Source organism: Cantharellus anzutake (genome assembly GCF_015039405.1).
Source record: "Cantharellus anzutake strain C23 chromosome Unknown EI90scaffold_251, whole genome shotgun sequence".
NCBI classification, from domain to species: Eukaryota; Fungi; Basidiomycota; class Agaricomycetes; order Cantharellales; family Hydnaceae; genus Cantharellus; species Cantharellus anzutake.
The window spans coordinates 2,132-15,673 of record NW_024067201.1 but is presented as its reverse complement, the minus strand read 5'-3'; the positions used below and the strand labels follow the sequence as shown (position 1 = coordinate 15,673).

The 13,542-nt window shown below is 49.1% G+C and overlaps 1 protein-coding gene across 1 annotated transcript; it reads left to right on the top strand.

The window, feature by feature from the left end:
* Positions 1–11,236: 11,236 nt before the first annotated feature.
* EI90DRAFT_3024031 (uncharacterized protein) lies at positions 11,237–12,346 on the top strand (the record flags this gene model as incomplete). Its single annotated transcript, XM_039057885.1, has 4 exons — positions 11,237–11,352; positions 11,553–11,784; positions 11,824–11,852; positions 11,893–12,346. The coding sequence occupies 4 exons, from the start codon at positions 11,237–11,239 to the stop codon at positions 12,344–12,346; spliced, it is 831 nt and encodes a 276-aa protein (XP_038907687.1).
* Positions 12,347–13,542: the final 1,196 nt, after the last annotated feature.

Here is a 13,542-nt window from a genome sequence, read left to right as displayed (position 1 = left end):
CTCACTTTCCAGGCGAAGGAGTGTAGCTGCCATTTCCGCGATACTCTCCTGCCTTGTGGCTTGCTTACTGTGGGGAAGTCTGAACTTGCCTGCAGATGAATTTAATTCCTGGAAAGACTGTGATCCGTGCACCGACACGCACCTTTTGCGATGACCAGTGCCTCCAGCTTTCGCTTCTCCCCAGCTCGCGACATAATCTTCGTTTCGACCGTGTGGTTCGCCACCAATCGGAAGATAAGAACAGGACGGGTCTGGCCAATGCGATGAGCCCGATCCTGTGCTTGCAGATCCATTTGAGGATTCTATATACCCGGCAGGTTCAATGTATGCACGTATATCGCGAGCGCAAGACTCACCCAATCCTGATCATAAAAGATGACGGTGTCCGCTTCCACAAGGTTGATGCCCAATCCACCAGAGCGAGTGCTTAGAAGGAAAAGACGTGGAGCAGAGGGGCCATTACCGCCATTATTGAAAATTTCCATTTGCTCGCGCCGTTCCTGAGGCGCGGTTGACCCATCGATGCGACAAATCTCCCACCCTTTGTACTCACGGGCCCAATCCTATAGTATTGGCTGAATATTAGCTCAAAGGATGAGAGAAGGGGGCCTTGCCTCTATCACGTCCAGCATGGTTACAAACTGGCTAAAAAGGAGGACTTTATGCGGCCGCGACCCGTCTTGCTTGGCATCCTTACCAATAAGGGCTTCCAGAAGTCGATCCAGGAGGAGCATCTTTCCGCTAGCATTGATAAGGTCATCCCCGAGTATTGGCTGCCTTGTGACGGGATCCGTAGGCCAGGTGAACAAGTACGGATGAGAGCATACTTTTCGAAGCTGCATGATTGTATTCTGAAGCTTCATATTGTTCACGGATTTAGCTACCCATGTAGCGGTCGTGAGTATGAGTTCACGCAACGAGCACACTGCTTACTTGCTTGCTTGAGGGCGTACTCTCGTCCCAGCGACTCTTCAGTCTTTTCTTTGATCTTTCTGCCTCTCGCGGTCAAACTTTTGGTGCGTGGCTTATCACTCTGGAGTTGAGCGAAGTATTCATCGTCATCGTCAAGAACGTCATAGCTAATATCTGCGCGTCGACGAAGTCGCATCTTGCGGGCCCCTTCGTCATCATCTTCCTCTCCAGACGAAGAACCAACGTCCAGCTCAAGCCTGTTGCCGCCAGATGCTCCGAGCCCACGGCCGCCATCAAAATTCTCGATCAGCCAGTCTCTGACTCGACCAGATAGAATGGCCTAGCACAGAGGGGTGAGTCGTCGTACGTCAATGTAGACAATAGTTCACACCTCGTAGATTCCCACTTGCGGTCGAGTGAGCGGAGCAAAAAGAACATATTCCTTTTTAGGAGGCAAATTGAATTCCACGTCTACCTTAACGCGTCGTAGCAAGAAAGGCTTGAGGATTCCGTGAAGTGTAGTGATAAGACGTCCGCTGTGGGCCTCTGTCAGGATCGGATCCCCAGGGGATTCACCACCAAATTCATTTGCAGCACTCGGAGCATTGAACCTGAAGCCCTGAATTCAGATGAAAAGACACTGCACGCCTGCAAAAACCGCACCACTGGCGCAGTCAAAATCAGACCCAAGGACTTCCAACTTTGGAATAATGGCTTACTTCTTGAAAACTATCAAGGTCGTTGAAAATGTCGGGTAGGATGAAATTCAAGAGAGACCAGAGCTCCGCAAGATTGTTCTGTATATGATGTTCGGAGAAGTCGGTTGTGAGTGTGAGTAGTGTTTGCATACCTGTAATGGAGTTCCAGTTAGTATCATCCTATTGGCACTGGAATACTGCTTGATCTCGCGCATAAGTCTAAGTGATTGGTATGATCAATACGGAAATTTTTCAACCGAGAGAGCCGTTCTTACTTGCAATTCATATTCTTCAAACGGTGACCTAAGTAATAAATGAGGAACGAGGTGCTCCTCCGGGATAAAAACTGAAGGTACCTTCATCAACAATGATATAACGCCATTCGTATCTAGACAGGTGTGGCCGATCTCGCATGACAATATCGTAGGTGGTCAGGACAATAGGGAACATATCAATTTTTTTCTCAGGTTTTGACAAGTCATTGAGTTCAGGGAGAGACTTCCGAGGGACGGCACGCTTGAAACTCCGCTTCTTCTTAGACCTGGATGCCGGGCCAGGACTTGCTGGGGAAACCGTGGATTGGTTCGGGTGTTCACTATGCATCACTTCCTCGCGTAAACGCGCACGCTCCTCGGGCGAGCCATGATAAACGCAAGTGGGAATCTAACGGATGGCTCAGGCAAGAGGGTGGATAGCATAATGACCCACATACAGCAGGTGCGAATCGCGTGAATTCGGCTTCCCAGTTGTGCAACACACTGAGCGGGGCGACGACCATCATTGGGCCCTGAATGTAACGCGCCTTCAAGTGAGCAATGAAAGCAATAGTTTGGATTGTCTAAGGTAATTCAATGTGAGCGCGCATCATTCTTGGTTCTCCAAATTATGCATACCTTCCCTAATCCCATTTCATCTGCCAAGATCCCATTGAGACCATTGTCAAATAAAGATAGCATCCACTGTACGCCTTGAAGCTGATACTCCTTCAGAGTTGCGGTCATTAATGGAGGCTGCTCGAGGGTTGTGCTATCTAGGGCGTCATTAGTTTCCAGATTAATTGCATCATTTGTTTCAGCAGCGTGGGGACGTTTTGCATCTGGGGTCCCTGGAGCTTCTTCCTCTGCCATGCGTTTGCGTGTCCGGGGCTTGGGAGACGACGCTGAAGATGCTGTCACTTTGGGGCCCGCATCTGAAATCACCTTCGCCTCGAGTGCAGGCTTTTTCAGCCCAGCCTTCCTCTGGCGCGCGCTCTCTTGCTGCTCCTTGAGTCGAGACGCGAGAATGGTGGTGTATGCCGTAGACCGGGAAAGAAGCACATCCAGTTTCTCCAGTTTCCGACGTAATTCCTAAGAATGTGGTTACTGCAAATTCAGCAATTCAGTCGAAACGATCAACATGCCTCATCCCTTTCGTTGGTGACTGTTTTGTCTTCTAATGTCGACGCGGTCTTGGAATGGGACACGCTGGGTGCATGAACCGCGGTTGCCTCTGAGGATGGAGTGGACATTGCGCGTTCAATAAAGTTCTAGCGGCAAGAACGCGAGAATAACGCGTCTTCGCTTTGGATTAACGCGACGTTCCTTAGAAGAGAACGGCCCAAAGCGCAAGCGAAATTTGGAGTGGAAATCAGCGCGGAAATGGCCGAACGGCCCTGATAAATTGAGTCAGTTAATCCAAACTTGCCAAGAACGTCGACTCAAGACAGTTTCTAAAGAACTCGAGGGAGAAGAAAATGATCTATATATACACTGCAGCACATATAGGCAAACACGGTAGTATGAACAGGGAGGCCACAAACCCGAACCAAGGCGGGATCCAGCCTCCATGAGGAATAAACTGGAGCGACCCAGGGGCAGAGAAAATTGGCGGGGCGGGGGATCTCATGGAATCGGGGATTGAGGGAAACTAGGACTCCCGCAGGTGGCAAGGCGATTTCGCGGACCGCCCTTGCTCAACAAACTTTCGAAGTTCATACTATCCGCACGAAAAGAACGTCGGTCAGCCAACACTCGCGGAAAGTAAAAACTTCATACGAACAACATCATCATTCAGAGATCTGGGTATATCACGGCTCGCACCTGTCCCACGATTGTGATGAGAACGGAGGATCTGAGTCGAGGGGCCCGACCGAAAAGTCCTCGACGAAGGACGTATCTATCTCGAATCAGATGAACAAGTCCAGATGGCTCCTAGAACGCCACTAACCTTCGGATTTGCGGCAGTCTCCACCCAATCAGAACCGGAGTGGTCGAGATGCGTAAACCAGTTACCGCGTTGATTGAGCCTCACGGTTTCCAATAAGCGATACAACTAGCACAATTTGTACCAAACACATACGACGCAAGCAGACTGTTGCTATAGATTCTGCATAGAACTGTAAGCCGACTGGGTCAGCCAGGAAATTTCGCAAACGCTAAAGCTTCTAGAGCGCACGGTAGCTTAATCCAAGCGCAGAATCAAATCCGGTCAAAAACTAATGCACCAAGAGTTATCCCCGCCCCCCTTCCGAAAAATGCTAGTGATGATTCGAAACTCACCGCAACGACAATAGTACAGGCCATCGCACTGGCCAAAGTGCCAGTGCCGAAGGTGAATGCAATAAGACGTTTTATGCCCCTATCCGTCCTATAGAAGCTGTTAAAAGTCATTAAATCGGCGTGAAGTGCGGGGGCATACGATCTGAACCTAGTCTTGGTTCCCATAAGTTCACTGATCACGGAGTAAGTGATGAGAACATCGCAAAGCGCGGCAGATGCGCCAGCAAGGGTAGGAGGACACTGCTTTAGAGCTAATAGTTTAGTAGGTGTCAAAGTGTCTCAAGGGGATTGGGGAAGACACGTCCAACACATACGTGTTTGGGTCTGATGTACTCTGCGATTGTATTTACCATCACGCTATTGGGGTTAATTCAACGCATACGTCTCAAGCACCATGCATAATCTCAGGGACAAAAGCTTACGTTGTAGCCATTGACCCTACTCACAAGATATTGCACCTATCAAACAGACCATGACAAAGTGTGCGGGGGACTCACATAGTCCAAAGCCTAAATGTCGGGTTAATATCAGGAGCGACGGCAGACATGCCATGCAGAATGTACGCACCCAACTGTACATGGGCCCAAAATACCTTATGCCCAAACATCAGACGAACTGGTAACAAGCGGATGACGGGGACAGACGATAAAGCTAGTTAAAACTACCCGTTTCTTATTCACTGTTGGTGTCAAGGGCTGATTAGGCGGCTGCAGGATCTAGCCGGGGGAGGGACTCACAGAGCCAGCATCGTCTTGCATAAAACCTGGGAGAGAAATGACCTGAACAGTGCGACAATCATGAGACAAATGATGCCTACATTTGGACAAGGTAACTGACAAGTGTCTAAATAGAAGATTAGATAAAGGTTCAGAAGGAAGATAAAGGATCTATGCACTTCTGTGAACACAGTCGACTGAGGGAAGGACAGTTTGCTTCAGAATATGGGAGCCAACATGGTGAACTGAGGGCATACTGTTATTGACCTGGGGTGCGTAAGTACGTGGTAACGATAGAATAATCGACCTCCAAGCTGACAAAGGACTCACCATGTGAAGCGCTGCGTAAGTTGGGGTCTGCTAATATATGCAACCTGGACCCCAGAGGCACTATTGATGAAGATGGCGAGGGGAGTGAAGAGAGAGAAGACGCACGAGATACATATAGAGCGTGTAAACACAGAATATATGGTGCAATGTGTCGATTGCTGTTACTACGATTACCTAGATAATAAAGCTTAAGCGTTGCCTAGTGCGCATACAATACTCACATTGTACCGAAAGTATCTCGGGTCCTTTCTCCAAAACCGTTTCAAATAAAGACAAGCCTTAAAGCGCGTGAATTGGTTGCAAGAGTTGAAAGGAGAAATGGACACACCTGGTAGTGTTGTACTGCAAGGAGACTATGCTGATATTCAGTTCCCGATCCCATTGAGGACAACTAACCCACGAACAAAGAAGAGAAAATCGTGCAGACGATCAATGCCCCGAACGTTTTGTGCGCAAAACGAGAATGGGACGAAGACATGGTGATATTCGAAACTAGGATTCGAATGGGGTGCGGATGGGCCGCGAGCTAAGTCCCCCATTCGCACATCCACTAAGGAGTCCTTATATTAGAAGTAGCCATCGGTAGGCAACATGACACTATGTAACACAACATCTTAATCCTATTGCCGCACCTACATAGAACCTATTAACCGAGGCACCGATCACTTTCAGGGTAGCGGATCGTGCCACACAGCACCAAGAAAATTCACCGACAACCAACCGGTATTTCACCAACAAATGAGATTAAGTAGTACGCATTCGTGCCGCCACTCTGCCAGACAAGTCCGCATTGTACAGTGATGAGGAATGCCCTCTGATGTCTAGAATGGCTAGGATATACGTCTCGCAATGTTAACATAGTTAACTGTTGCGGCAGAACTTTCCGCCAAAAGTTCTTTCTACCATCGCGCACTTTTACTTATTACATAAGCTGTCGTTCGTGTTGCCACCAAATGTTCGGATCCGTAAGCCAGCCGCAATCGGACTGAACGACATAGCACCCGAGGATAAGATGAGCCGGAAAGATCCGTCGCGACCGGTCAACCAATTTTCAAAAACTTAAATAATTGTTCCGACGGCGCCCAGGAAATTTTCACCGACGGTCGCAATGACTTCCCCGAAAGATGGAATTAGTACATGTCTGCATTGCCACTGCTAAGGCTCTACTGAATGTGTTTACATTGTACGGCAATGAGGACTCATGCCTATCAATGCCTATCACTGCAGTGCTTGCACCCCGAGTATTTGTTATCCTCCGCTATAACTTTCTTTCCTGCTGGGTATTCAGGGGTGTCATGACCAGTCAGATATCTGCATAGAGGCATTTGGCCACCAGGGAGCAGCGACGCTGCTGCTTTCAGCTCAACGTTGCACACAAGTGACAGAGAGCACACGTAATATCAACATGTGGGAAAGTAAAAGTTCCCACGAATTATGTATGCGAAAGAGACTTTGCAAGCAAAGTAACGTAAGTGACTCAAATCAAGCCAGCATGTCATTCTTCCGTTATGAATATGAGGAAACCCAGACTCTAGGGTGGAGGGGAGCTGTCGAACTGAAGACTATCCATTCCAAAACCTGGGCTCCTGGAAATCCCCCCACGCCCAGATTCCACGCTATAGTAGATGCCATCGGCAAGTGGATATCATTCTGAATCGTACCTCGCGCCGGGAATTCTCGTCTAGCCAGTGAATTGAATTGTTTTTGGAGGACAATTAATACGACTACAGTACAGTTACCATTTTTGGATGACCACATGACCACTTGGTGCAACCATGCCTCAAGACGAGGAGATGGAAGGTGTGCAATATTCTTCCACATCATTGGGTAAAAGACGCCCCATACTACGTGACGATCAGATAGAAACGGTCTTTCAGTCTAGCGAGGACTCTCACTCATCATGGGTGCCTCACCTAGAGGATGCTGAGGGCAAGGCAGACCATGAGGCGTGGAGTAAACTCATTCGTAGCGTTCTGTCTACTCTTTCTCAGGGTCTGAAGGAGGCGGGTGTAAATGTTGTTTCACGAAGCGAGCGGGCATCGATCGTGGAAAACTTCGGCGATGTTGAGCGCAGAAAATGTAAGGATCTGATTACAGACGCTCTCAGACAGAGCAAATGGGATCCCTTGATCAGATATGGTGAGTGTCAACCAGCGTTCGAGGCACTGATTGTCATTAATCGGTGATACAGCGGATGTGAAGCTGCGGCTCGCAGAACCTGGGGAGTCCTCTCAGACGGGTGATGAACTACCGCCCTGGGCGTCGCACGTTGACACCGAGATCATCCGTATGTCTCCAATTTCAAGTTGTAGATGCCTTGACCCTAATCCCTTTTGAACTTTAGAGGAAGGTCAGAAACGACTAGGAGGTTGTTTAGTTCATTCGCCTGATGAATTGTTTCGGCACATTTAGCAATTCACTCCTCCTGGAATACAAACTATGAGCTTAACTATCACAAACTCCTTCTCAACAACATTCTTGCGATGTCTCGCACTCAGTCATACTCTTCGACAGTATCTATTATCCAGAGTTCCGGTTACGGGAAGTCTCGTATGGTCGACCAACTGGCTACTCTCGTATTTACATTGCCCTTCAATCTCCGAGATCCCCTCGAGACTCGAGGTATGATTATATCATGAGTAACTGCTGGACATATTAACTGTCTACATAGTTGGGGCATATCCTCCCCCAGATCCAAGTGTCAGACAGCTATTGACTAAATCATTTAATCCCCCTCAGTCCGATATTTTCGATGCCGAAGAACGAGAATTGACGGTCCGATATTACCTGTTTTTCAGGCATCTCTTCGATTCCGTGGGGAAACGAATCAAGGCTGAGTTCAAGGATACCACCAATTTGCCTTGTGCATGGCGGAGATATTTGGCCAGCAGCACAAGTGAGGGCATAACCCGTCGGGAGGAGTTGTACAAGGAGGTTGTGAGCCACGTGGAAATGGATTCTAGCCTTGCTGAGATCAGAGCGGTTTGTTTCGGTGTTGCTCGCCAGTGGAATGATTATCAATTGGCTTCTTTAACTAGGACCCGAAGTCCGGGGTGGGAGCCAAACTCCTGAAATCTGTTAAAGTGGCATGCGATGAGTTGGTCCGCCTTTTTCCCCTGGAAGATCAAGGCAGTGTACCCGATTCCGAAGCTGTCGACGAGAAACCTGGCATTCGGGTGTTCCTCTACTTCGATGAGGCTCATTCCCTCACGGACCCGTGGATACCGCACCGAAGCCGTTACGACAAGATGTTGTCATGCCTTGAAGACTTGAGGACTAGGGAGATTCCTGTTCTCACCATCTTCCTCACTACGAGCTCGCATTTTGAGAACCTTGCTCCAGCTCCGGGTCCCAGAAGATCCGCTCGCATGACAAGTGAGGACTCCCTCCTTCAGGCACCTATTATGGAGCTGCCTTTCGACTGCTTCCGTAAGGCTCCTGTGATCAAGGATTTCGACAGTCTGTCATCTGCAGAAGTTCTCTCCTGCTGTGGACGCCCGCTGTATGAATCCCCTCTGCAAAGCTGTTTCGTGGAAACTAACTGACGGTTTAGATGGTGGACCATGTATGATGCTTTCAAGCAAAATGACAAGCTTCATAACAACATATTCGCCAGGAAGCTCATGGATTTGGCACGTGCGAAGCTTGCGGGTCTAGAAGGTGCCACTGGAGACCTCACGAAATACACCCAAGAAGCAAAGCTAGCCGTCATTGACATGCGGCTACAACTCGATTATGAACCAGCACGCCAAGTAGCGGCAACTGCATTGGCCCAAATGGTAGCGTCGCATATGCGCACAGTATTCTCTATTCCAACGCATCGTGATTACATGCGGTCTGGATATCCCTCTGAACCATGGCTTGCGGAAGCTGCGGCGCAAGAAATGGAAAATTTGCAGTCGCTCCAACCCGATTTCATCTTCAAAACGCTGGAGGAAGTGATGAACCAAGGTATAATTGACGTTGGAGGGAGAGGTGGGGTCATAGCGCGTGCTATGATTATGCGGGCATATGACCGTGCCGTTGGAAAGTCCAGGCTTCCGCCCTATACAAGTGATGACAAGTTTATCAAGTTCAGTCGAGGCTGCCGTTTGATCGACTTCATCGAGTGTCTGTTCTCAGCAGATGCGGCGCAGGACGTCCTTGCTAGCCTACCCATTACTGGTGGGACCGTCAATCTCGGCGAGCAATTTAAGAACGCCCGAATTCGGTTTACGCACTTTGCTAGGCTGCATAGTGAGGATGTCGTATCTACCGCCGGCTGTATAGCGGGGATCGTGCGATGCGCCGCTTTCGTTACCCAGCGTGGACAGCCGAGCATCGACATGATGATTCCAATCGTGCTAAATCCACACAAAACCCAGCCGGACCTGCTTCGGAGGGAAAATGTAACAGCAATGTTCATCCAGATCAAAAACCGTCGTACGGCAGGAAACACCGCGGGCTACAATATCGATGCTCGCAATCTATCATTCTTCTCTGGCGGTGATCAACCTTATATAACTCTTGTAATGGAGTTAGGAGTATTGCCGACGGAGCTCATTCAGCAAGAAAAGAAGATGAAAAAAGGAGCCCCTAGCTTCCGGCCGGCAGAACCTCCTACTCCTTCACGGCTGATGACGACCAAAGAACAGTTGCGAAAGAGCCCCCGTGCAAAGCCCGTGGAGCATGAATGCTACAATATCTTTGCCTATGGGTGCTCTGCGACTGTGTACAATATGCAGCCGGGTGAAGTACAATGCTATTCCACCTTATTGAGGAAAGGTGGTCTCTTTGTAGAACATCCCCGGTGGGACGATAAATCCCTGGACGCCCTGCGCTGTCTGGTTCCGTTCTTGTCTATCCGAAATTGCGAAGAGTGGTTAGAAAAGCTTGGTGTTATGATTGATGGAGATGGGGTGACGGAGAGAGGATTCACCATCGATGAGATGGCCAGAACTGTATTGTTAGGCGTGAATGATATGTAGGCTCATGCATCTGGGAAGAGGGTTCCCCTTTCAATCGCGTCCACTCGAAGAATTGTTTCTTTTTTTGCAGCTCATTTCTTACCTATAATTTTGACATGGCACAGCTGTACGTATACAGTCCAGTGTTTCTCTGCATGTATAAACTTAAAACCGCTGCTTGAGCTATCTTCAACGTAGGCAGCGTTGAGTTGGGCCACCTGCTCGATCCAGGCACCTGCTACTCGTTCTTGCCACACTTTCCCGTCCAAAGCACTCGACTCGAAGCAACGTCTTTTCCCGCTACTCATTCACGCTGTAACTTGATTGATCTGCCGCAGTTCCAATAGGAGGCGCATGTGATGGCTAGCATTTGGTTGCCTCAGCTGATAGCCCAATGATGGGCGCGATCTTCGCGTTCCTATAGGGATGCCATGACCAGGCAGATGTCTGCATAGGGTTCGTATGTTTGGCCACTAGGAAGCAGCGACGCTGCTGCTTTCAGCTCAACGTTGCCAACTCCCACATAAGTACACGCACCGGGATGATGATGATAATAAATCTATCTTAATACCCCGCAGCCCCGTGATGACGTGGCAGTGCGGCTTTCCCGTCCTGACACCGTAGCGTACATGGGGGGAATGTCTATACATGATGGGTATTCTGCGGGGATGCGTGTGTGTTGCAGACTACAGGTTGGTCTCGAAATAAATACACGAAAATAATGTGAAAAGAAGGGATGCGTTCGGTCTGTAGGCAGGACTCCAGCCTCTATGACTTCGTATTCGGTCTGGGGGTCTGTCCTATGACTAAGTAGTTCCCTAACCATTTTCTCTGGGGAGTCTCCACTTACATGTGGTCGGTTGTGCTGCCAGTTTTCGAAAAGGGGGGATTCCTCCTTTCGGGGCGGACGTTAACTCTTGGGGTCGAGGGTCTATTCGGTTGGAATTTTCTTCTCATATGCTCCACTCGCGCTAAGGAAACTCGCTACTCTTAAACTACCGTCTTCCTCACCGAGAAGGTCTGCTACGCCTCCCATGACAGTACAAGGGCTAAAATCGGACTGGGAGGAGTTGGCGCTATGATTCTACTCCCATAACATGCAGAAGGTGACGTGGAACAGCCAGTTGCTGTTGCTGTTCCACCTGGGTGCGAGCGAACAACTAGGAGTCTGCACGCTGCCCCAGCACTGGGAAAATTCACCGACGCCCGCCAGGTAACTGAGGCTCTGCTCCGTGAGTTTGTATTCGTAGATTGCTGAGGAATCCCTGATGATTGCTGTAACTTGATTTATTTGTGACACTTTTGTGCTGGCAGTTCTCGCGGAGCTGTCCCCACGACTTAACTGGATCTGGGTCCATCTGAGATCATTTTCGCTTCTAGTGCAGGACTTTAAAGCTCTGGCACGCCCGATAGATCGGGAGAGAAGCATACTTATCCAGCTTCCGGCGTAATTCCCAAGCACCACGTGTTCTCTTCGAGGGAGTCTGGAAAGCGGAGACGCCAGGTGCTTGAAACGGTGGTAGACTTTGAGGATATGTTGGATATACAAGTCATGATGAAGCCCATCGTTATGAGCCCACTCTGTGGCGGACACTTGGTGTGGGATGAGCGTGTAGGGAAGCTGACTATGTGGTGTCAGTATAAAGTATTTCACAGTATTTATAGTAGAATAATCAATAAACAGGATCGGACGACATGGAGGTGGTTGTTGAGGTTTGTGCGCAGGAACATATGTCGGTACGGCTTGGTTAAGGGCGCCGAGAGTGACCGCTTCTACATTCCGAGTGGAGGTTGACATGGCTGAGTTGGCTGGTCAAATTAAACTGCTTATTGCTCGACCCGGACCAGCGCCAAAAATTGAGCAGAGAACAGTTGCTACAGAGCTTGGAGAGAAACGTCTCTTTATCGCGACAAAAAAGCAGCAGAATAGAGGCCCGGCGGGATATCAGCTGCCGTGGAGATTACGCTGGAAAGCAGCTCAGGAACAGAGGGGATTGGTAGGGCGGGGAATCTCGTGTGGGAAAACGAAGGCTGCCAGAGTGACTTGCCGTATCGCTGACCTCAACTTGCGTTCAGGGATTCAAGACACATTTCAATCATCAACTCGGATCGAAACGGTCAAACATGCCCCGTCCTCTCGTTGGCAACTCTTAAATTTATCTTCTAATCTCGAGGGCGCCTTGGAAGTGGGCGCGCTAGGTGCCTGAACGGCGATTGCCTCTGAGGATGACTCTATTCTGATAGAGGCTGGTCACCACCAGCTTCCGTGGAGATTAAATTGGAAAGCAGCTCGAGAACAGGGAGAATTGGTAGGGCAGGAAATCTTAGAGTTGGAAACCGAAGGAAACTTGGGCACCTGCTGGTTGTAAAGTGGTTTCCCGGATCACGGCCTCAAATTGTGTTGTCTATTCCTTTCTGCTCAACGACGCCGCAGAGTTCTCAGAACACTCTCCGTGCGAAAAGCCAGTCAGGTAGAAAAGTTCCAGGAAAGACTTGGTACGGACACAATCTGAGTCCGAGTCTGAGTGCTGTCTGGCCATACCACTCTTGTTCCAGGATTAGAAGCCAAGTGATGAGAACTGGGAACCTGAGCTGACGAGAGACACTTCTATCTCGAAATCAGATGAACGTGCAAGGCCGGATGACGCCTGGAACACCACTGACCTTCTCGATTTGGGGGAGTTTCAACCCAATCGGAATCGAAGTGGTCAAGATGCTTAAACCAGTTGCCACGTTGATTGAGCCTTACGGTTTCCAATGAGCGATACAACTGCACAATTTCGACCAAACACATACGAGGCAAGCAAATTGTTGCTGCAGATTCAGCATAGAACCGTAAGTCAATTGCGTTAGCCAGGAAATTTCACAAATGCGAAAGTTTCTAGAGCGTACGGTAGCCGATCCCAAGCGGTTCATAATCAAGCCCGGTCAAAAACTGATGCATCAAGGGTTATCCCCGCCGCCCACAAAGAATGCCTTGATTTGAAACTCACCACAACGACGACAGTGCAGGCCACCACGCTGGTCAAAGTGCCAGGTGAATGCAATCAGACGCTTTGTTCCTCTATCCGTCCTGTAGAGGCTGTCATTGAAAGCTATTAAAATAAGGGGGATGTTGAGCATATGTGATGAGGACATCGCAAAAAGCAGCAGACCCAGCACAAAGAATGGAAAGATATCGCTTTGTAACTAAGAGTTGGAGTCTCTCAAGAGGGATGGAGAAAGATGCATCTGACACATACGCGTTTGAGGCTGATATACAATTGTCTTCACCATCACGCTATTAGCATAAATTCAGCTCATACGTCAATCAAGACTAAGGCTTAGGAAGGAACCACTACCTTCCTATTACGGAAGAAAACCGGCCTCAAAAACTGAGGCCAAAAAGTCCCCTGAAAGCGAC